General features: G+C 40.1%; 1 protein-coding gene across 1 annotated transcript in view; it reads right to left on the reverse strand.

Annotated features, from left to right (window-relative positions):
• Positions 1-2,355: 2,355 nt before the first annotated feature.
• The window catches only part of galnt18b (UDP-N-acetyl-alpha-D-galactosamine:polypeptide N-acetylgalactosaminyltransferase 18b), a 71,279-nt gene continuing 49,024 nt past the window's right edge, over positions 2,356-24,610 (reverse strand). Inside the window, exons 7-11 of the mRNA XM_070965075.1 lie at positions 17,259-17,444; positions 13,425-13,562; positions 10,381-10,476; positions 6,652-6,816; positions 2,356-3,151 (exon numbers count right to left, since the gene is read on the reverse strand). Coding sequence (XP_070821176.1) covers positions 3,005-3,151; positions 6,652-6,816; positions 10,381-10,476; positions 13,425-13,562; positions 17,259-17,444 — 732 coding nt within the window. The 3' untranslated portion in view covers positions 2,356-3,004. The remainder of the gene's footprint in view (positions 3,152-6,651; positions 6,817-10,380; positions 10,477-13,424; positions 13,563-17,258; positions 17,445-24,610) is intronic.

Raw genomic sequence — 24,610 nt, forward strand, 5'->3', positions numbered from 1 at the left:
CCAAATGTGAAACATGGTCACAATCTCCCCTTCTGTTCCTGGCTTACAGTGTTGAATAATGGCCAGAAAACAAACATCATGATGTCACAGTGAAGTTGTTTTGTGAGGTCACAGTGACCTTCGACCTTTGACCACCAAATTCTAATCATTTCAACACTGAGTCCAAATGAGCATTTGTACAAATTTTGTAGAAATTCTCTCAAGGTGTTTCTCAGATTCACAAGCATCTGTATCACGTTTATGAGCATATGTACAGCTGAATGGACGGACAGACAACCCGAGAACATTAAAACAGATCACACCACAACTGATTTCATTTGTTTGTTCATTTCCCTGTCTTCTCACCCAGTAATATTATTAATTATTAAAAATACTTAACTGATACCCCAAATGTCCAAGATAATTATGCTGTAATTCATAAATGGTAATCTAAAGCTTTACTACTTTACAGATTACAGATTATAGCCTACAGCCTTTATACCAAAATATCCCAATGACTGAGCTCTCTGCTGCTCTTAGCAAAGCAAAAACAATTTAAAGAACAATCACAAAAACTGTAGAATAGAGGAGTAATATTTTTTTTTCTGGTCACATTTTCACCCACAAAAGGATTAATTTACCCAAAAGTAACCATCATATTTCCATCATGTCTCCCACAAATAATACACATTGCGAGTTGGTTCGTGTAGTTTGCAGGTGTCTTCTGTTATATACAAAGAAAAATCAGATCAGTGTATTTCTGGACAGATTAAGTTGAAGAAAAAAAAAAAATCCTGCCTCATGTGAGAAATTGTTCACATGGTTTCAATTTTCATGACTCCAGAAAGACAGGAGACGTACCTGTTAAAAGTCAGTATTTAATTCCCACAGCAAGGCAAATGACTGTAATTTTGCAAATGCTAGGGAAGACAGATACATTATCACCCCGTCTCCATCAAAACCAGGCCAGCACTTTTCTCAGATATATGTCTCATGTTCAGAAAGAGCAGCTCCACAGCTCTGTGGGACGTGTCTTTTACTCCAGATTTACATGGAATTTAATTCTCTGCAGTGTATTTGAGCCCCTCCCCACCCCCCAAAAAACCCATTTCAAGTTATTTTGTGCCACAAGATGATGTGCTAAATCAACTAGGGTGATAAATGTATGTATGATCATAGAATATTAAGCAAATGTACACACGCAGATCCCCTAACTACAGTCATGTTTAGAAAGTGCACCAGCAGGAAATCAGGACGAGAGGTCAACTAAAAGAGGATGTAAGTAATGTGCATGGGAATACTGTGCTGTTGACTTCCTTTCATTCAAAAGTTTGAGCATGCAGAGGCGCTCTTATTGCATATATTAAGACGTGTTAGTGAGGGAGGTCCTTTTGATGAAAGTGGGTTTCCATGTATATTTAATGCCATGGTTTGCCGAGCTGCGCTTGAATGTGGATGGTAATGAGGACTGGCATGCTGAAAACAGGCTGTGCCACTCGTCTCCTCCCCAGGTGCACACAACAGTCAGGGCAGAAAGCCACCTTGTTTCTCAGCTGCTGTCCCTGTATTTGTCATTACAAACTGACATCACTTCCATGACTCCATGTTTTCTGAATGCTGTGTCTACATGTACATTTGTCTGTATTGTTCAATACAAAAGACCAAATCTATGGTGACTCTGAGAGCTCAACACATTACAGTTTTGTTCTCTGCCACTTGCTGCATTTCTGCCCTTGCTTGTGTTTTCTGTGTTTGGTTGAGATGTCTGGCTTTGCAGAGCATGCTGTTTACATTTGTACAGATTTTGTTGAATTTTGCCTATTTGCACATGAGTTCAGGGTCACCTGTACAATGTAATGTGTTTGATGAGAAATCAGGTCAGCTCAGCACTGAGAGCACTAGTCATAAGGTGGATGAAAAGAAGAAGAAGAAGAAGGAGAAGAAAATTAAATATAACACTATATACATATATAAGATAAGGATTAAAGTGATGAGTGTTTATGTGAGTATTGCGCATTTGTATGTAGCAGTCTTAGTACATTCCTATGTAAACAGTGCAGACAGTATTCTAACATTATTGCACATTGAGTGTGTCAGCCCTGGTTAAGCAGCAGCAGTCCTGGTTAATAGTGCAAGACACAGCAGCTGTAGAGGTAGATAGCAGATGGCCGAAACTGACAAAAGAAAGGTTTTCTATGTCCGCTACACAATAAATTAGAAGCAAAAATGAATAAGAAGAACATACATTGCAGTGCACTGAATGTTCAGGGCAACCAGAACACAAAAAAATATGACTGACAATCAAAAATCTATTCTAATTTCCATGATAGTTTGTAAAGGTCAGTCACAGATTGAAAAAAGGCACTTGCACTCAATAGTTTCCATTAGTCATTTTACTGTTACATATTACAAATATCTGAAATATCAACACTTAGAAAATATTCCATCATTTTCAGCTTTATTCCAACATTTTCCAATGACTGTACAGCTGAATCGCATAATAAATCTACAAACCTGAGACACTAAATGAAAATAATTACAGCAGGGACAGGTTCGGAAAGCTTGCTACACAGTAGCAGTTATGAACAGTACAAAAACATATTGGACCCATTACATCTTTTAAAGTCAACAAAAATCTGACTGTACTGTTTTTACCACAAAATATACTGAATATACTACCTTGTCAAATCTGCAAAATATTCGCCAACTATGGCTGATCCTGTAGGCAAAATAAAATGTTTAACATTTACGATGTGATGTCGACCGCTCATCAGAGGACATCATGGTGGTCAAGATGGTGGTGTTCAACCATGCACTGCTCCTCTATCTATCCTCTCTCTCTCTCTCTCTCTCTCTCTCTCTCTCTCTCTCTCTCTCTCTCTCTCTCTCTCTCTCTCTCTCTCACACACACACACACACACACACACACACACACACACACACCTGCGCATACACATGCGCACAATAGAAATAACTGAATCCAATCCGGTGTGCTATTCACTGCACTGCTCCTTTCAGCAGTCGATCATAAGGAGCTGCTAAAGAGCATGTTCGTTATGAACCATTTCTGTCCGGTGCATTTCTGCAGAGCCAGCTGGTAGCCGAACTCATTGTCACTGCTCGCTACAAGCTCTAGGCATCTCTTTGATTTCCTGTTCTGAATGGATCCTCCCTGAAAAGATAAAAGCAGCCTGGTTAAAACTGTGCCGGGCTAGAAGAACAATTTGTGTGCTCAATAAACTTGCCTCCTTTAAACCCACGCTGCTCTGAATGGATACGGATGTGAGCTGCTGAAGCGCCCTAAGCCCTGTGCGGTTTGGCTGATTCACACTACCGTCCTCATAGGGCCCACCAGATAGCATCAACATGGTTTCAAGGCAAAAACAACAATGCAATTGCTAGAGTAGTCATTAGCTTTCTCCCTGGCCAGGCCGGGATTTGGAGAGAATGTAGTGGATGAAAAGGCTTGGAGGAAGAAAACAAGGCACACAAGCGGACAGAAACATCTGGTACGGAGGTGGACTGAAGCTCATATCAAGTTTCAGAGTATTAAAATATCGCTTAAATCAATTAAATTAGTTGAATCAGTTATCTAATCTATTGATTAATGAGAAATACACCTGGAGGAAAAACCTTTGGTGCAAAAAGAAAGTAAGCTCCAACAGTTCCCAAACTTTTATATGACAGCTGTTGCCACCGTCTGAACAGGGAGAGCACATCAGCTCAACAAAAATATTCCAGCATGTCCTGATGAAACCGGGCAGCATTTTCTCATTACACTATCACGGCTGACCGAGGACAAGTGACTGTAGAGGAGGCCTTCAACGAGCAATACAGTGTAGAGAGCTGAGAGGAGAGAGCTCTTTCCAATATGACGAGAGGAAGGCAGAGGGATGTTGGAGGGATTGGACGAATTGTGAGCTAAATTATTCTTTCTGTATTTTCCAGAGTTTGGCCTGGTCTGTGAGGTCCAAGGACTTTTTTAATAGATAACAGATTGGTAATAACCACTGCTGAAAGTGGGCATTTATGGACCACTATGTCGTTGTGTTCTGAGCCGGTCCATAAAAGCAGCGAATGGGGCAACTGAGGCATTTTTTAAACTTAATGGCATCAGCTACATAAAGCCAGATTACATTTGTGGAGTCGCCTCTCTGGGTGCACAGCTTTTAGATGAAATGCAGCTATTTTAACATTATTATATTCTATGAGGTGATAACAATTTCATCTCCATGACAACTGAGCAACTCCATCTACAGAGGAAGGCTGCATGTTGTGGTTAAAAGACCACAACAAGTAAGCCGGACGTTGTTTGCAAGGTCAACAATGAACCTTCAAGCTCAATCTGTAATTCAACAGGTAAGCAAAAATATGATAGAGATGATGTGCTTCTCTGCCGTGGCATGTTAAACCACATGTAAGCCTTATTCAGAGATGTTTGCAGGTAAAAAACCTGCATTAAAAATGTCAACCTGAAGCAATAAATGTAAACGCTTGCAGCTGCATGGAGGTGTCCTAAAAACATCAAGTTAGCTATTGTACTTTGTCCCACTTATCCACACAGTCAGCAGCTGGAGCAACAGCAAAGGTTGTGACACACAGCTGACAGAGGATTTTAAGGTTCTTTAAAACCCCTTTTCCAAATTACTACAAAATATGTCCTCCTTCTCAGAGTCAAAACTCGATGAAATTTGAAGTCACAGACACGATACATGTATTTTTAGATTAAGTGTGACTTTGAGAATAACCTCCATACATTTGCTTAAAAATCATATCAATCAATCGTCATAACGCCAGAACTTGCTTGAGAATGATCACCTTTTAAAGTTTTCTTCAATATCAAAGTAATCTTGTGATAGCTGTCACCTGGCAAACAGGAGCTGCTCATTCCTGATTTGGCATGCTAGTAATTGGGCCAATTTGCCAAAATGTAAACAAATACAGGCTGTTTATATCACCCAATAGCAATATGGGAACAGTACTTCCAAAAGCTGGAGCATGATTGTCCCTCAAAGAATGATAAAATAACAAAAGTCATTAATATTAACTATAACTAACTAAGGTATTTTATCAGTTTAGCAGTTTGTTAAATGTTGTTATTTTTGTAAGTCAACCTTTACAGCTTGATTTCGACCCCCATTCTGGCTCTTCTGGCTCAGAGAGGTGACATCCCTGTTCTTAATGCAGCCTACAAATCCTGGCTGTTTCTCAAACTGCAGGAAAAAGCAGTCCATTACCACAACGCCAGACATGTTTGAATCACTGAACAAATTGAAGATGGGGATGGTGATTCAGAGTCCTGGAAGGAGGCAGAAGTAAAAGCCAGTAAAGTCCCTGTAAATCTGGAACATAAACTGATAAAAGCAGCTGCTCTGGGTTTCACTCAGCCGAGTTATCTGTATAACAACTTGGTGCTGCTTGTTAAAACACCTTCAGGGAGTGGGCTAATGAATGAATGTATACGTTTGTGAGCATACAGCATGTGGGAAGGTTGCTTTTTTTTTTTTTTAATTCAGGACGCTATGGCTTGTTAGGCTTTACATTCTATTTACTATGCTATATGCAGAACAATAGATATTTGTTCCAGAAAAATGAAAAGGCATCACCCCCACAAGCAAAACCGAGCATACAGTCCCTCCCACTGAACATGTGTTTGCTTTTCTAATGGGAAAAATTACCACCTGCCAACATATGACTAATCAGCACACGCGAGCACATATTTCATTTCTTTCACAAATCAAGGCTTATTAAAGTCACTTCTTCTTGGTCTTTACAGTGGATGAGGGAAAAGAATTTTGCACATTTCAGTGGGAGGAGATTAAGGATATCTCCAGTTGATCTGGTTTTGTGCAGAACGGTGCAACATTTGAATTAAGATAAAGCAAAACAAACTTTCTCCCTCTCTAATTTCTACAGCGCTCCGTTCCCCAAAGTTGCTGTGGCTGCATCAAGGCAATCTATTTTTGTTAGAGCTTGACACTTTGCACATGTGCAGTCAAAACTGAATCAATAATTAATGCCACACTTCAGAAACATGATACGCTCCAGCCGCGCTGATATGTCCCCATCCTTCTTGCTGAATTATACAAAGTTAACAAAAATAACCCCTTAAAGTTCACTTTGAGGACAAATGAGTTCAAGCGTATAAAACCTTTTTACACTTTGTGCTCATTATGCTGTAAAAGCAGACACACCTGTGGAAGCAGCGCAGAAGTGACACAGCCAAAAGAATATTGTACTCGCTAGAACGAGCGTCTAATGTGAAACACATTTGGGATTTTATACATATTTGGCTAAAAGGGGAACAAAATCTATAATTAACGCTGCACTGACAGCATAGCAGACAACAATGTGAGGTCTTTTGTTCCCGAATCAAAGCATGCAGGAAATCCAATTCACTCGCTGTCATGGAGCATCTTGCGAGGTGGCTGCTTGTTATGTTAAAACACGGTTTGTAAGCACAGACTTGTGTCTAAATGAGTTGCAGGATTGAGCGGAAGTCTGGTCAAACAGCAAATTAAACCACCTGCACGATCAAAAGCTCCTCCGACGGTCAGTTTTCCCATCACATTCGACAAACGACCTTCAGTTGAGGCTGAATATAAACGGAAAAATGAATGTCAACCTTGTGCTTTCGGACCACGTGTGGGGGGCTGTGTCACTGATTGTCACCTGAGTGAAGAGCCAGTGGAGCTTCATGCGTTTGGCTGCGGCATAGCTGCACTCGATGAGGCGCGGTCTGCTGTTCACATCCACCAGGCACTTGTTGTCGTCGTCATCAACAGTGGGACTGAGGAGCCCGACGTGGAGGTGCTGAGTACTGGTGTAGTACACATTCTGCAAGAAACAGCACATCCTGCTGTGAACAACCTGCGTAGTGCTGCACTGTACGTTCACACTGCTGCGGTTGACATTTAGATAATGGCCCTTCCAGAGCTGTACAGGACCATACAGGTAATCTATGCAGCAACCGAGGCTTGCTCTCAGGCTGTCTTTGGATATGAAAGAGACATCTATGTGGCTGATTTACATCCACTGAATATGCGTATTTATTCAGCTATCCTGACTGAATGGAGGACAAGCAAAGACAAAGGATTGTAAAGAAAAGAAACTCATTATTAATTCAGGAATGGGGAGAAACCCCGAATAATTGTGCCCTCTCTGATGGAATCCTTTCCAACTGCCTTTTTCAAGGGCAGTTGTTTGGCCACATAAAGCTGACAAGATCTGAAAATCACTTGCAGGAATAAAGCAGGAGAGGCATGTTCTGTATTCAAAAAGAAAAAGGCTTAGTGGTATAAGCATGAGAGAAGGGGGAGAGAGAGAGAGGGAGAAAATTTGTTGACTGTATTTAGAGAGCAGGCTTTAGTGTGATGCAGCACACACAGAGTGATAAACAAGGCTGGACTGTATGTGATGATATGAAGGACATTCGGGCTCATGTTACGTAACTTCTTAGTCTTGCCTATAACTTGTCACTTTGATCATGAAGGTGACATGACTCTCTGGAGTATATAGACTACAATATAGCACAGAACAGAAAAGAATAGAGTATTTGTAACATATATTTTGGACAGTATTATAGACCCAACACAGAACTGCCAGAAGAGTGGGGCTGAGAGAAAAAGGAATCTGTCTGCTACTTCAGCACCTCGGACAGCACCATGGATTTATCAATACACAGCAGCTGATACTGTCATGGCTGGGGACATAGATTGTAACTGCACAAATCTCAGTCAGATAAAGGATCAATGAGTCAGGCAAACAAGACTAATATATTCAAGTAAACAACCTCTCTGCCCCTGCACTCTTTCTGCGACTAGAGGATGGAGGGGGGGTCAACAAGGGGGATACATTTGGGTCATTTTGCTAACAAGGTGGATGGAATCTCCCCTCAAATCACCTACTGATTACAGCTATAAATATATGATGTTAAACCAGTGACTCCCAACCTGTTTGGCTTGTGGCCCCTTACAGAAAAACAGTCGGGTTGGCGACCCTTCAGGCGTCTGTGATTGATGACAGATGTGTCTTTACTGACAATGTGCTTTCACTTAAGTAGAATTTTGACTGAAGTATTTTTACATTGTGTACTGGTACTTTCACTTAAACAAATGATTTGAACACTTCCACTGTTAGCAAAACAAGGTAATTAACAGAAACAAGACTGAAGGGAGGACACATTAATTAGTTTGCAGAATCCAAGTAATCCAAGTAATAGAGAGGTGTAACAAGAGTATGGGGGAGTTGGATTGATATCAGAGTTAAACTGGTTAGAACTGCAGAGTTTAACAGGGACTCTGTCTGTAAAAGTCTAAAAATGTCATAAGTAGGACCAGAGTACAGATTATCTCTGACCATAGACTGTATCAGAATTACTGGATGAGGCGTTGCCATCTTTGTTTTTTGGACACAGATGTGACCATATTTGGAAGAGAGTGGAGCGAGGGTGGATACACATTGCTACTACTACTGAGGTAATAAAATCAGTGAGAATGAGGTTAATTTTATTAGAAGTTTACATACAATCAGGCTTCTTTTTACAACCAGTGCGGTCACCTCTACCGGCCATTAGAAAATAACGCATGTTTAAGGCACTTCCGCTTTAGCTTCAATTTCAGACCTGGAAGCTCTGTCCACTATTTATACAGTCTATGTCTCTGATCTTAACCCCCTCTAGCTGTCAGAGCACCCTAACAGCACCTCATCTTTTCAAAACAAAAAAATCAGGGCCATATTTGCTTATTCTGCTGCTCGTCTTTCTTTTACTCTTATCCTCTTACTATAATCTTATGTGTTTGATTTTGGCCTCCTGCCTCCTCCACACCAGACGTTACACAGTCTGAGGAGTGTGATTTTTTTTTTTTTTTTTTTTTTTAATGCTGCTCATTTCTGGGGCAGTGCAGACTGGCAGGCTGTATGTGACTGTGGTTTCTATTGTTGCTGGGCTTAAATCAGTATTTTGTATTACTGCCTGAACTGAAGTGCTGTACTGCATGTTTGCTGACAACATGCTCTGTACAGTCAGTCACGTGTTGTGGATTGTAAGCTTTGTAATACCCTTCCTTCCATGTCTGCCTGTGCAATTTTCTTTCTGCACATTAATATTTACTGCAGTGCCTCGGACATAAAGTCTAGCTCTCCCAAAGCAAATCATTGAAAAGCATAGCTGGCAATGACACATTTCGACTGACTACAGCAAACATCTGCAACAGTCTATGTACATGCATCATTATAGAGGCAATTCGGGGCCTAATTCCTCTCAATGATGTAACACTGAAACATAAAAATAGAGCAGACTGTATTTGTCTTGCAGAGGAGATCCCTAATCTCATTAGGAACGCTGGTGCTACTCCAATCCTTTGTTTGATTTGCCTGGATTTACCAGAGATTTATTGCATGTAACAGATTTATAATTAGTAAGTTTTAAAGTTATCTAGGTCTCAGAATGGGCTGCAGAAGCTGACTTATGGGTTTTATGAGGAAAAAGTGTTACAAAGACTATACAGATGGCTCCTGAATCAGTTTTGGTGTAAATATCAATACAGGCGCAATGAGTGTGAAACATCTAATAGATTCACTTGATTTTAGAGGGATAATGGGAGATCAAGCCTCACTTTATGAGACAACTTTACAACTGCCACAGCAAGGTTAAACAATCTCTGAAAACAATCTGCTCGCACATAATGGGATGGAGGGATCGATAGCAGCTCGAAAAGGCTGCAGAAAGTAAATGCTAATCAAGCTGTGCTAACATTTGAAGACACTTAGACTCCCTGTTCTTTGGGCTGAGATATATCCTGAACAAGTAGTGCAAAGATATGGTTTTTAAGACGTTGACTGATGGAAAACACGATATAATAAGGAAATGGCTGAAATAAACCTGGGGTCTATCAGGCTGAATAATCTTTAAATGCTTTATTCTTTAATCTTTTAAATGTCTGTGTGATAATAAGAAACTAAATCTTTTGACATTAAGCCCAAGAAAGCTGGGGACAAATGCTCAGGCACAATCTAACCTGGTCTTTCGAAAATAATGCTGCACTTTATTCTGAGTCGGATTCATTTGTCACCCTTAAATGGAGTTGAATGAAAAATGGGGACGAGTTCAATGTGTACTTAAAAACCTCAAAGACAGTTTCTGTAAAGGGCAAAACAGAAAACTGGATCCTGCTTTATGAGGTAAAGCTACTGAGTTTGATCCAATCTGAAAGCAGAAGAAAGCCAAGTTATTTTTCTTTGAGGTGGGCCAGGTTTTATTGAGCAAGAAAAACCTGCGATGGAAATAAAATATAAAGGTGAAATATCAAGTTTGGCTATAGGCTACATGCTACAGAGAAACAGAGAGAGAGAGAGAGAGAGAGAGAGAGAGAGAGAGAGAGAGAGAGAGAGAGCTCTGACCTGAGGTGTCATCCCGTGACAGAGATACAGGATGGGGACGTTGTCATTGTCGGGCCCCTGATCCAGACACAGTTCATTCTTCAGAGAGTTTTTCAGCTGACAGACAAAGAAAAACACACACAGTCACACACACATACAAAAAAAAAGGTACGACTTGCCTGGGGGTCAAATCAGTAATATGGCAGATTCTGCATAACCCAGGCATGAGTCATATTCAGGTAAAAGTTGCTCACATGAACTTTTGCTACCCTGTGACCCTGAGAGTATTTAGGCCAGTGTGAATGATGATTTCTGACTTTGAGAGCAGGCACACAGCCAGGTGCAGACCATTGTGAGCTTCAATTCAAGTCCATCACAATGGACGCCACACTTTATTCACCTCACCAAATGAAGTGACACAGTTAAGAAGAAAAGTGAAAGAAGATAAATGGAGCACTACTTTCAAAGGACTCAGTTTCTGCTGGATTATATTTGCTAAAAAAACAGGATTTTTTTGAAAACAATTTGACATTTTCCTCCAGGATAGATGTATAAGGGCTCAATCAGCCTCTGACCATAAACAATGAGGTCCAACATGAACATACTGTACTGCTTTCTGCCACATTTACTACTGTTAGATTTCTGAACTTGAGTTTTTCTTCTTGGCTCTTCTATGAAGTGGACAGGTGATTTCACATACGGTCAACCAATCAGGACGTAGCAACACGTGAATCAGAATCTGAACTGGTAAGCTGCAAGACGACCACACCCACACAGTCTTAACAAAGCGAGTGATGTTTTGTTTGTTTTAACTTTTAGTGCTGTTTATTTACTGCTGCTTGTCATACAAACATAATGTTATAAGGAAAGAAAAAGGAAGGAAAGTTATAAGGAAAAAAAAAAAGATTTGAAAGTTTTCAGGAGCTTTAAGACAGACTTTGAAATCAATTAGCGGTTGTCCATAAAGTCTGAGAGATGAAAGAGATGTGGGTATTGAAAAATGGATGTCAACCCTTTGACCCACTGATGTGTGAAGATGAAAAATTGGATTTGCTGCAGTATATCCTGAAAGCCTTTTTTAAATTTGTAATAGTATATATTTTGTTTTTATTGTCTTTATATTAAGAAAAAAAAAAAAGTCTTGTATGCTTAGTATTGACAACGTTCTATAAGTCCCATGACTGATTAATGGACTGTATGTTTGACAAGTAAACTGACAAACAACCACCACCCCAATGAAGGACAGATAACTGACATTATTTGATGAAGTGAATAAAACATTGTGCACTTGCAGAGCAGTTCTGCAGCTCTTTTAAAGTTTTGGTGGACTATGAATAATAGTAAAAAAGACTTTGTGAGCGTGTGTGGTGTCCAGTCCACAGACCAAATCATCTACTGAAGGAACGTGAGAGGAGGAAGCTGCATCTACCACCTGCTCTCTCCACGCTGCAGTACATTATTTCTCCCACAGGGGAAAGAAACTATTATCCAAATGATAAGTTCTGCTTGCTGTAGCGCTCGCTGTTACCATGAAAATGTTTCCACAAGGTTGTGTGAGTGTGGACAGTAGCTACAAACTGGAAAGGAGAAAAAGTAAAAATCAGCATGGCATTTTCTCTGGGTTTCACGTCAGCGCAATATAAATATTAAAGGATATTTACAGAAAATACAGAAGGCGCAGCAATATCTAAAACATGAATCATTCTCTGAATCCTATTAAATTCATTTTTGCTTTATAAAAATGTAAATCAGAAGCGTCACGCTTGATGAACATGACTCAGACTTTGAGGCCCGGAGGGTTATTCATGCGCATCATGACAAAGGTCTGCCTGATTGCAAGATACAAACTGCGCCGCAGGGAGCTCCAGGGATGGTGGTTTGTGTGGAGAGTGAATTAGGTAAAGATGTGAGATCAGAAGAACACAGCTAGGGATGATTCAGCTCCCCATTGGCTAAGGGGAAGTCTACTTCTATCTGATAATCAGCAAATCCACATGGTCCCGTGCAACAGCTCAGGTCTAAATATTTCTAGTGCTGGAGAGTGAGAAAAAAGCAAATGTGCCACAGTGACACATGAGCTTAAAGTCACAAAGAAACTGTATTTAGAGCCTCTTTAGCTTCTGTAATGTGATGTATTTCTGAATGAAACGTAGGCGCAGAACAGTTACAGGAGGGATTTACATCAAAACCTTCAGATTTGATTGTACTGCTCTAACGTGGGCATGGCTTAGCGAATACAGAGCTGTAGAGGAGAGGAGGACTCCACCTGCTCCTTCCTCACCTGCATTCTTATATCAGGAGGAAGAGGATGAACACATCAGATCTCACACACATTCTCAGGAAATGTGAAGTAAGTTTTTACCAACAGAAATGATTTTTATTTTACGTAACACTGCTCAAACCACCAGGACTGACTAGCCCATCAAATGCATGTCACAAATATAGAATAATGAGGCCAAGTAACTGGGAGAAATGGATGTAATGAGGCCACCCTGTTTCCTCGCTATATCCTTCCACCATTTGTCAGTTTGTGCAAGAAAAAAAATCATCCATAGAACATAGAAAGCACTGCCATAATACTGCGGCCTGCGTGTCACTGTGTATTAGGGTGCACCACAGTGATGTGAAGTGGGAGGACCATGGAAATAAAGCTGTTTGAGAACAACTAGGAATGGGCAAATAGAAATACTGCCAGAATGCCCCCCTGGCTGTCAGTTTTGGCTTCACTGACTAATAAAATTCTGCTGCAAAGCCCTCTGCTACCTCCATATTTAAAGCAAGCTTCAATTATTTCATGTATTTATCTTTGTGTCTAAATTCATCACATTAATCCAATGGGAAATTATTTCTCCAGTAACTTCTGGAAGTGGGAAGGAAAGAGTCAAAGTCTCTGCAGGAAACCTCCTCTTTGTGAACTGTTTGTGTTCCTGACAGCAGCCATCCGAATCCCAACACAAGGGATTAAAATGATTTGCTCAGGCACGGTTTAGCCTTGTTTTGGCTTTTGCAGACACTGAACTGAATCTGGGATGAAGAGGGAGGAGGCGACGGTGGCGGCAGCTTACTACTCCATATGCGATGGTGTCGCTGTACATCCTCATCTCGGGGTACATGTTGACCAGGTACCATCTGAACGTTTTACACTGCAGCCTCTTCCTCAGCGCCTTCCTCTCAGAGATGTCACCAATATCAATCCCCGAGTCCTGCATTCAAGCAAACAGCCACACAGCGTGCACACACACACACACAGAATCACAAAGATTCACACAAAGCATAAAATTGATTAACTGTGGCTTGTGAAGGAGTAAATCAGATAATGGGCCATTGAGGAGCATTGTGCTGCCATTTTCTGTGTATGTGAATAGCTCCTGTGGGGTTTGGATTTTTTTCCTGCTCTGACTCGAAAACCATCCACCATTCCAGCTGCTGCACCACAAAGCCACACTCATGTTGCCAGAGATGGAAAGTCTTGTACTTAATTGTGAGGTATTTTGAGGCACTTGTGCAGTACTTGAGTATCTCCATTGTTGTACTTTTCATTGCACTGCATTCATCTGCTGACAGTAGTTACTGGTTACTGACTTAGAAAAGCATGATAAGCTGATAAAAAAATTCAACACATTTTAAAGATTAAACCTGTGGCTACCAACATATTTATTAACTTATATCTTAAAAGAAACAAACAAACCTGTGCGTGTGAGTTGTTCATGGTTCCAGCAAATAGACATTTGTTGGAATCTACTGCACTGAACTAACAGGACTGTAAATAATTACTTCATACTATATTCTGTGGGAATTGAAATGCAGTATTTTCACAGTGTGTTTACTTAAGTTAAGGCACTGAGTACTTCCAACAATGCATCTTACCATCTGCCCCATGTTGTCCACTATCATCTAATGCCACCAATGCCTCTCCTGAATGACACACAAGCTGAAGTGGGGGCAAATGTTGCTGACAGGTCTTAGAAACATCAAAAAGTGAACTCAGGTGGGTGCACACTTAATATGAGCACCGACACTGTGTTCGTTTTTACACTCTCAGAGGTAAATTAACACTGACAATTTTGCTGTGTAGTTAATTCATGGGGCTAATGCTGGGGCTAAATTTCATGCTTCTTGAGTACAGACTCTGTTAAATGCCTCATTATTGACTGAATGAATTGCCTGCAGATGTTCATCTATTCATAACGTGGATTTACATATTCAAACAGATTATCCAGGAAAGGAAAAAAGCTTCAGTGAACAAACATTTGACTTTGCCTCTGAGGGATGCTACATTTAACCTAAGATGACGTGATTATTTACTTTAATCTACTGAATCCAGTTCAAGATCAAATAAAAATCAGAATCCACTGAAAACACTGAAATATAACACTGAAATAGCACTAAAACCACAAAAACATCAGACAGTGTACAGCATGTTTGTATCAGATAGATTCATGGTGATTCTGCAAACAGTGAGCCGTTTGTAAAAGGATGAGTTGTCGACTCTGCAGATGCCTTTATTCAACATCTCAAATAATACAACAAAGCCTTAAATAAAGAGATTAAAAAGAATAAATTGACCAATTTCTGCTGAAAAATACATAATTCAAATAACTTTCGTTGTTCTCCGAACTTCATGACTTCTTTCTGTATTATTAATTGTTTTGCTCCCGGGTTGCAGCTGTGAATCAGTTAGTTTTTTTAATTCATCTTTTAAAATTTTATTGTCGCTCTTTTCATTGACTTTTCTCAACAGTAATGTCTCAGTTTATTGAATATTATTAAGTATTTATTCATTCTGCGGCGCAATATTAAATCCAGAACATTCTGTTAGCCATAAGGAATCATTTCATCAGAGCCTTCTGGAGATGTCAGGGACCCGAATCAACGAAGCATCTGCAATGGGAGGAGCATAGCTGAGAACAGATGACATTCAACCCTGTAACATTTAGATTAGGTGACTGTAGAATGAAGCTGCCTGTTGGCCCTGTAGATTTACGATGGTGCCGTCTGATCATCTGGTTTCATATTTGTGTGTTTGTGCATCATTTTTTGACCAAATGCCCCCTTTGGATTATGACACAAAAGACTGCAACGACAAATCCTGTGCACAGTGACATAAAAAACAATAAATCAAGATTTGACAAAGCATTAGTGAAGCCCCTTTTGTTAGGAACAAAAAAATCAGTATTGCAATATACTGTTCTGTGGTCGGCATGGTGGCACGTAGATGTGATGACACCTACAGTATGCTGTCATATGCTCACTTGTGTTTCCTTCCGTTTCTGTACACATATGACATCTCAATTGTTCTGTCAATCCAGCCTGTAGCCAGTTTATAGCTGACATCTGACATTTGAAAAATGGGACACGTGTACATACTGAAGATTGTGGTAAAAGCATACACTGTTTCATTCCAGCTGTCAATAAAACTGCAGAATTGAAAGAACTTCAAAATGATGGAAGGCTTAGGATGGATTTCTGTTTTGTGAAAAACTGCAATTTCAGTGTATTTCCCTCTTCAATTACACAGACTGTCACACACAAACATTGTCCAAGAGGACACTGTTCAGAGCAGTAAAAATGTGCTCGAGCACAGATTAGAATACCGTTCTCTTAATGAGCCCTATAGCCCGAAAATTAATTAGCATTGTTGAACTTCTGGTTTCCCCGTTGTGATGAGTTTTTTGAACAGGTTTTTGGTTTCATGCCTGAAATGAAGTGTGTGGTTAATAGAAGCTTATAAGATTTTCATTCTTTCACATTTTATTCTACAAAGTAAATACCCCATTGTTAATATTTGGAGCCTTGATGTGTCTTAAACTAGGTGGTTTCTAGCAAGTGAATAAATGTGACTACATGGGTTGTGAGGGACTTCTAAGTGCTTTCCAAAGGCAAGCGGACTTGCTTGAGGCTCTAGAGGATGTTTCACCTCTCATTCAAGAGGCTTCTTCACTGACTGGTGGGAAGTCCCAGGCATTTATTCTCTTACAAGATCGTTGCCATCATGAGTCGTTAGGGTCACATGAGTCATGGTGTTAATTGGTCAATGGGTGTTAATGGGTGAGTCATGGTTTGAATGGCTGGGTCGTTGAACTACCTGGCCATTGTTTGAGTCATTAGGGTCACATGTGAGTGGCTGATAAGTTGTGTCATAGACCACCTCCTTTGTTCAGTGATGGTCGCTCCAGTTTGATATGGATGGCTTCTTTCACTCCTCTTTCAAAACACCGGTCTTCCCTGGTCAAACTATGTTCATTATTGTCCTAAAATGAATGTCACTTGTCTTTAAGATGTACAATAATGTACAAACTGGAATGACCATCACTGAACAGAGGAGGTGGTCTACAACACCACTTACCAGCCACTTACAGTGCAGTCTTGAGATCCCTCCCCCAGGCAACTTAAAATCCACAACTCACTCATTAAAACCCTTTAATCCATTCACACCATGACTCATGTGACCCTCACAACTCACAGGAGAGCTGGGTGGGTTAACAATCTTGCCAGAGGATAAATGTCTGGGACTCCCCACCATGTCAACTGGAACTGAAGAAGCCTCTTTACTGAAAGGGGAAACATCTTCTAGAACCTAAAGGAAGTCCAGTTGCCTTCGGAAGGTAGTACGGAAGGTAGAAGGTGGTACTTAGACGTACCATGACCTGGATGAATGGGAATCTTTACAGACATGCCAGGGACATTAAACATCATCATACTCATACTCAACTCATACTCTGCAATAATCCAAATCCAATGGAAAAATCTATTCGTGTTTGGGGGATGCTAATGTGGGTCGGTCGACAAAAAGAGGACCTCCCTGCAGCTCTCTATTGTGACACCCATTTAATACACCAAATAAAATGTCTGTCACATGCACTCATTTGAAAAACAACACAATTTACATGATCACTCACCTCCATGGGAATATTCCAGGCCATGTAGACATGGCTTTTAAACTCATCCATCCAAACTTCTGCAACTCTGAGGGCGTTTCTCCGCACGTGAGACGTTAGGTCCTCAGTGTAGGGTTTATGAGCACGCTCTATGTGGGCAATGCGAGCACAAGGCAGGACCTCAACACTGCCGCCACATTGCCACACCTGGTTTGTAAACACAAAGAAAAGAGAAAAATGTCCTTCATCTACAGTAATAGAGTAGTGATGAGTTTACTTTTAGGATTACAGTTGAAAGTTTTTGAATATTTGGGCCACACAAACCACAGCTGTACCAAAGTCTGCACAGATGTTGCTGTGACTTGCTGCAGTACAGAGGACATTAACTACATTTGTCCGAGAGCCAGATTTTTTCCAAGCAGACACTGTGGGGGTTGGACTTTCAATCAATGAATCAATCAATCATTTTGGCCTAATTACTCTATTATTGTTAAATATTTTCCTTTTATTACAAAATACATGTTATTTTTAGTAGCCTTTTTACATACAACAAAAACATGGAAACTCCATAATGATAACTACAATAGAAAATGTTCCCAGACCTCCACCAAGGAGGCAGTCAATGGTCAACACAAAACCCACAGTTCAACAACAAATAAAACAACAAATAAACTTCTTTAAAGGTAACCAGTAAGCAAACATAAATACTATAGTTTGAGACAACGGAAATAAACCCAAGTAATGCCTGTTGCATGTAATAGACATGTTTAGTGATTCTCTGGCCTCCAGTAGTCTGGACAGTGAGATGCTGTCAGCTCCGGGGGATGTCCTCCTGGGAGCTGGATGGTTTGATGGTGGGTCCACTGAGTAAAGAGTATGGAGATGGAGAATAATTTGATTCTGTAGAATGGGTGAACTATGAATTATAGACTTTTTGGCTTGCCGCCAGGGGTTGGTAAACTAATATACACTCACTCTGAGGACAGACTGGACCTTTTCCACTAGTGAGTAGCATTAAATGCATATATTTTCTGTATTCATTAACTTGCTGTGGGCTGAATGTGGCTTGTGAGCCAGTTGATGATCACTGCTAGAGCCTTGCATGTGAAGCAAGAAGTCTTCTGTGATGCACTTAAAGACTGTTTGAAGTTGAAAGTAAAAAGTTTCAGTGAAGCCAAGTTCCTAATCATGAAAAACACAATTTTACTTCTGACTAATTAACTTGATGAAAGATATTTCATTCTGTGTAGCACTATAAACAATAAGTGTTTTGTTCATTTTTCTCATCAGTCAATATACAGTTATGTTGCCTCTTCTTTTTGTATTGTATCTATTTGTATTTGTAATTTTTTTTTCCTTTTTTTGGTGCATGCATCTCTGTTGTGGTGTGAGACTTAAGAAGAGACTTACTCAGGTTGGAGAGCAGTTGGGAGATATTTGTACAGTCAGTGCAGTGGGCCATGATGGCATCATTTCTAGGCTGCTTAAAGCATGTTTTGGCCAACAAGCAGAGGCGCTCTATCACCTCTGAAACCTAGCGTATCCTTGAATGTGAGGAGGAAGTCCCCATGGTGGGAAACATTAATGTCCCAGTGTCCTGGACAAGAGGCCTGAGTCCTTGATGACTAAAAGCCAGTGGTACTAGCTCCTCACATAATGAAGACCTCTGGGACGCTTAAGACTCTGGTGCAGGGATCTCTGCAAACGTTTCCCTACTGTGGTATGTTCATCCAGTAAATGGTGATGGGTACCAATAACAGATTCCTCCACAGAGAGTGAAAGAAAATATTGTATGTGCATGCAATGACCTGTTCTGTAATGGTTTTGCAGCATCATTTGTACAGCATGTGTAAGTTTTCTAATTGTTAAACATTATGTTCTGAGATATGTCAAATCTTTGCACACTCACATTGATATTTTTAACGTTTACTCACTGTTTCCATACATTTGTAATTAACATGTAATCAAGCATTAATAATGTTGGTTATGTCTTTATGTTAATCTATGCAAACCCACTTGATTTATATTCTTATTTGCATTCTTTTCTGTATTCTTTAAAAGCCCTAATCGCCCATACGAATGATGAACATTTCAATTTAATACATCAAAAAGTATATGAATTTCTGAGCCACAAAATCTTTGAAAATAACTGTGTGAGAATTAAAGCTTGGAGGGAAATGAATTAGAAAATGAATTAGGCCGTACAATGCTGCTGATTAGTATCTGAAGAATATGAATGGTTTCTCAAAGCAATTCAAAGACTTCACAGAGGCAATGAAAACGTGGTCTTCTGTTTAAATGCTCACATTGGGGTCATCAAAGGAGATGTCAGTACCAGAGCCTGTGGAGGATGCTCAGAAATCACTTAAATGTGTTGAGCTTCACATTAGTCCAGGACACCCGGTGTTTCAGTATGAATAAGGTTGAAATGATCACACTGTGCTGTTATGTGAGGACCAAATAGGACAGCTGACATCCTTCTAAAGCAAAATGTGTAATTTCCATCTGAGAACCTGCTGCCAAAGAATATACAGCATTTGATGCAGATGGGCATCATCAAGGATGAACCACAAACATCAGATGTGATAGAAACTGTAGATGTGATTGGGACACTAATGATAGGACACATTCTGTGGCCACTGAAATGGTTGTCAAGCACACGGCCATGACATGTTAGTGTATTGTCACTGACAATTATTCAAATCTTCTCAGTCTTCTCAGTCTTTTTTATCAACTATTTTATTGGTATCAATTATTCAAGTCTTCTCGGTCTTTTTATCAACTATTTTATTAGTAACAAAATCAAAGGTGTTTGTTTTGCAACAGTAAATCTGAACTTGCTAATTGCCAGCTGTTAGAACATACAGCTGCCAATTGGCTGAGCATTACGTACATAATGATCATACACTCCATGTACTCCATGTCCAGGCACGTGTACATTCAAGGGGCTGCGTTGTTAACAGGCAGCCACACATGTAGTTCTACATGGATGTTTTTCTGGCCGGCAATTCATTCAAATATCAACATAACAATACAGACTACAAAGTTTCCTGAGAAACATCTTCTGTAATTCTTTCAATTTTAGGATGGTTATAGAATACAGCATGCCACCTCAGTCTGAGCAGATATTCTACAAGTATTACTGAATTAAAGGCTCATGCAGTATTTAAATTCAATTCCTCAAGAGTTGTGGCAGCTGCAGTGGTGTCCTGGCATTGCAATGAAACTTCAGATTACTGACTGATATTCTTAGCATAAAAGTATGCTAAAGCAAAAACCTCTGAAACCAGTCAAGTCCAGCCATGCTAACATTAAGATCAACACAGTGATGCAACCAAACAATTCCTGGTAATGGACAATGTTTACTAGTTTTGATTACTTTATTTGATTTGAGATCTGGACTGTTGGTCGAAAAAAACGGTCAATTAATAATTTCAAAAAATGCTAGCGGCTGTGTGAGGCTGTACTTGGGATCAGCGTTGCTTTGAGCTCTATGCTCAATTGCTGTCAAAGATAACTTGCTAACATTACAGCATAGCAGCATTAACATAGCGGGCACAACATTTACCATTTTACCATCTTAGTTTTGCATGTTAGCATGCTAGCATTTGCTAAATGGCATTAAACATAAGGTACAGCCGAGGCTGATGGGAGTGTACGTGGTTTTGCAGGTAATTTCAAATTTGACCTGATTATGGCATTAGATGGAAACTCAAGGCATCACCAAAGAAATTACAATTCATCCTGTGGAGAAACATGAATCTGCGAACCAAACGTCATCACTATCCATCCGTTGAGACATTTCATTCAGAACCACAAATGTCAACCTCATGGTGGCGCTAGAGGAAAAGTCACAGGATCACCAAAGTCACTATTACTTGTCCTCTGGGCACCATGGATATCTGTGCCAAATCCCCAGCGATCCATCCAATAGTTGTTGAAATATTGAAGTCTGGACCAAAGTGACAATGAAAATAATCAGTTGTGGACTCTTTTCCTGCCAAACCCAACCAAACACATGACTTCAGATTTATTCAAGCTGAAAACAGCGTAGCACAACATTGGGACAATTGTGCCAGCACTTCCTAAAACACAGTCATTATAGCTTGCATTTGTCCTCCATTCTTCAGTGTCAACTTTCCTCTGTGACAATGAAACAAATTTTGCCTGTGTGACGCCCCCTGCAGTTAACCACTAATTTTCTGCTGCCTACTTCCAAATTAATCACTGTAAATGGGCAATTACTGTCAAGATAGAAGTGTGAGTCTTCCGTTAATATGGAGGGCTGCATTGTTATGCTATTCAAAATACAACAGCTTCATTCAGTTGGATATTCCTAATAGTGCCCTCCCCACAAATGATCAAACCTGGTGACTAATTTGAATCGTGACTCATAAAATGTGTTTTCCTGTGTGGAAAGCACAGCTCAACTCCACTGCGATGAACAATTACACTACTTTTTACACCAAGACGGTGGCACGATCCTGGATGAGAGATGGCACCTCAGTGCTGTCAGGCAGTTGTAAAATAGCAGAGGTTTACAAAACGTGCTTGGTGTCGTTTAGGGTTGGCGTCATACTTCACTCGCACTGCAGTACAAACAAATCAAATCACCACCCCACCACTTTTAGTCCACGCTTGAGTCTACTTTGTGCTATTAAAAGTCAGGTCCTCACTCCACCCATCTGCCTGACTCCATCTCAGTCAGGACAGCGCTATCACTCCCTTCACTTGTAAACTCAAAACTCATCTCTTCAAGAAATACCTCACATCCCCTGCTCCCACTTGTATCACACCCCTTTTTGCTGTATCCTCCAGCAAATATGCTCCTGTCTTAACCCGATCTTCCACGCTATCTAGCTGTTCTTCCTCTAATTTCTTTCTGTTGAATTTTTCTGGCAGAGAAGCGTTCTCATATTACAGCAGTGTTTGCTTGGATCTATTATCTGTGCACCATCAGCCTGAGCCTAAGCTAATTTTACTGCTGCCCTCATCATAATTTGCTTTGGATAAGAGCGAGAGCTAAATACCTTTAATGTAAAAGTAATGCGAGTAGAAGTGCTTTATTCAGTTTTCTGTCTATGCTGATGCCAGCTACCAAGCAGAGGATCTTTTGGCTAAAAATGGATTTTGATGGGAGTGCTCAAAAGGTTATTTCACAAAATCTTTGAAGACATGAAGCAAAATAGTGACTCCGTTTTATGGTGCAGCAATATGTCAGATCAAATTACAGAAAATACATTTTTAAGCTTAACTATTGGATTTTCAATCCACTTAATTATTTCATGAAGTTTTTGCAGCCTTGTGTATGGTTCACTGCCTTAAACTACACCACCCAAAATCTAATTTTAGAGCATCAAGCACTCACCCCCTGCAGACTTGAAAGAACGGCTGTAACGTGTTTGTGTTTTTTCGTCTTCACTAAGAACAACAGCAGCTTGAAGTCACGTCAGTTAAGGCGGATTCCAACATTTTCCCACTGAGAAAAGCCTCAAGCTGAACAGACAATGTCAAAAAACACTCACTCAGCATCAAACTGAAAGAGAGCAGCAGAGAAATGTTGTTCTTTCTATGCTCCTATGCTCAGTATTATCTACTGGCTAATACAAAGCCTCTCTGGTAATGCTGTTTCCCTCCTCAAAGCTTCTCCAACAGAAGTTGTTTATCTAGGCTACTCATTTTACACTTTACTGTGTATTTTATATATATATATATATATATATATATATATATATATATATATATATTACCGAATGATCACTGTTCAATTACTATGGAGAGAGTATGATTGTCAAATTATAGCTTAGCAACTGTAACTAGGCACAGCAGATCTGTGAAGCATTTCTCTGTGCATGAGGTGGCGGTGAGAGCAGTACTTGATTATAGCAAACAAAACCAAAAGCACATAACAGCCAATTTAAATGGAATGGATTGTCTAAGCTGCAAACATTAGCATGTCTGGCTAACTGTCTTTCCACCCACAGTCGGAGTAACCTTGCATCACTTTCAAGGTGTATCAGCTGTGAGGTTAAGGGTTAGGTTATGGGGAATGAGCTTTCAGGACCAACATGTCTACTGTTACAGGCTGGTCTGGAGGCTACTATATGAGAGTTTAGGCTCAGGTTTGAGGCTCTGTCTTGCTCTTTTTTGGACTAAACTCAGACCATCCTGTAATACAAGAACAATGCTGCTCCTTTATTTCCACATCTTCTACATGGATCATCAAGAGGTGAGGATGCTGCCTTTTTACCTGGGATATGTACCTTCAGTCTGTCAGAATGATGTCAGTATGTGACATTGTGGCACTTGTAAATGGTTCAGCTGGAAACTAGCTTGCTAAAGCTATTAAAATGTGCTTGTGACAGTCGTGATTTCAGCTGAGAAACCTGATGGTCGCCAGCTAGAAATGAGAAGAAGCTCTGTGTAAAATCAAAGCTTTATTATAAGAATTACTGAATATTTTGAGTGAGACCTGTCACTTTCATCACTGTGAACTGCATGAAGCTGCATGCAACAATGTAAAGCTTGACAGGTGTAGCAACAGCAAAGGGTTGTTATCCCAATACTATATTATTAAGATATCCCATTTCTTACCTATGGATATTTTTGCTCAGTGGTCATTACATGATACCATTATTAACTCGCCAATACTGCAATATAAAGTGCTACTCTTTATTTTTCACATCAAGTCATTGAATAAACAGAATGCATTCCTGAAAAGTATTTTATACTCTCCATATGTACAATGACTTGTAATAGAGGTAGACATTTGTTTCCACTCCCTTTCTAGTGAAGCATTATGGGATGGTGTGTCACAATCAGGGTGGTGAAAGCGCCCGAGACAGGATTTAAAAAAGATGATATGGTCTCGTCTCAAGCTGGGTGAACTAAGATTTGCAAAGCCATGGGTTCATGCATCAGTCATGCCTTGAGTCATCACAGCGAACTGGAGGCAGGGAAATGACAAGGTAGGGTGCTTGCTCATGGTAACATCATGCCCCTTAATAAAAGCTGACAGACATTTGAACACCTCTAGACGTAAGAATATGATAGATGCACAGCAGCTTTCTCTTCATATATATTTTTTAGAAGGATAACACAAGAAAAAGGACAAAAGACAGGGTTCACAGTATGCTTTGTCACCACATCCAAAACCAGGTCAGCATCTTTGGGATGTACACTGTAAAATACACTAGATGTGAGGTCTAGAGATCAATTTTTCATTTGCACTCAAAAATGAAAATCTCCTTTGTAAAATTTAGTATGAAATGTGTAGCAATGATGTTACAGGCATCCTGACAGTTTCTGATGTGGAAATGTGGTGACACCTTGTCGATGATAACTGTCATAACTTGAAAAGAAATGCAACAGCA

Source organism: Chaetodon trifascialis, chromosome 1, assembly GCF_039877785.1.
Source record: "Chaetodon trifascialis isolate fChaTrf1 chromosome 1, fChaTrf1.hap1, whole genome shotgun sequence".
NCBI classification, from domain to species: domain Eukaryota; kingdom Metazoa; phylum Chordata; class Actinopteri; order Chaetodontiformes; family Chaetodontidae; genus Chaetodon; species Chaetodon trifascialis.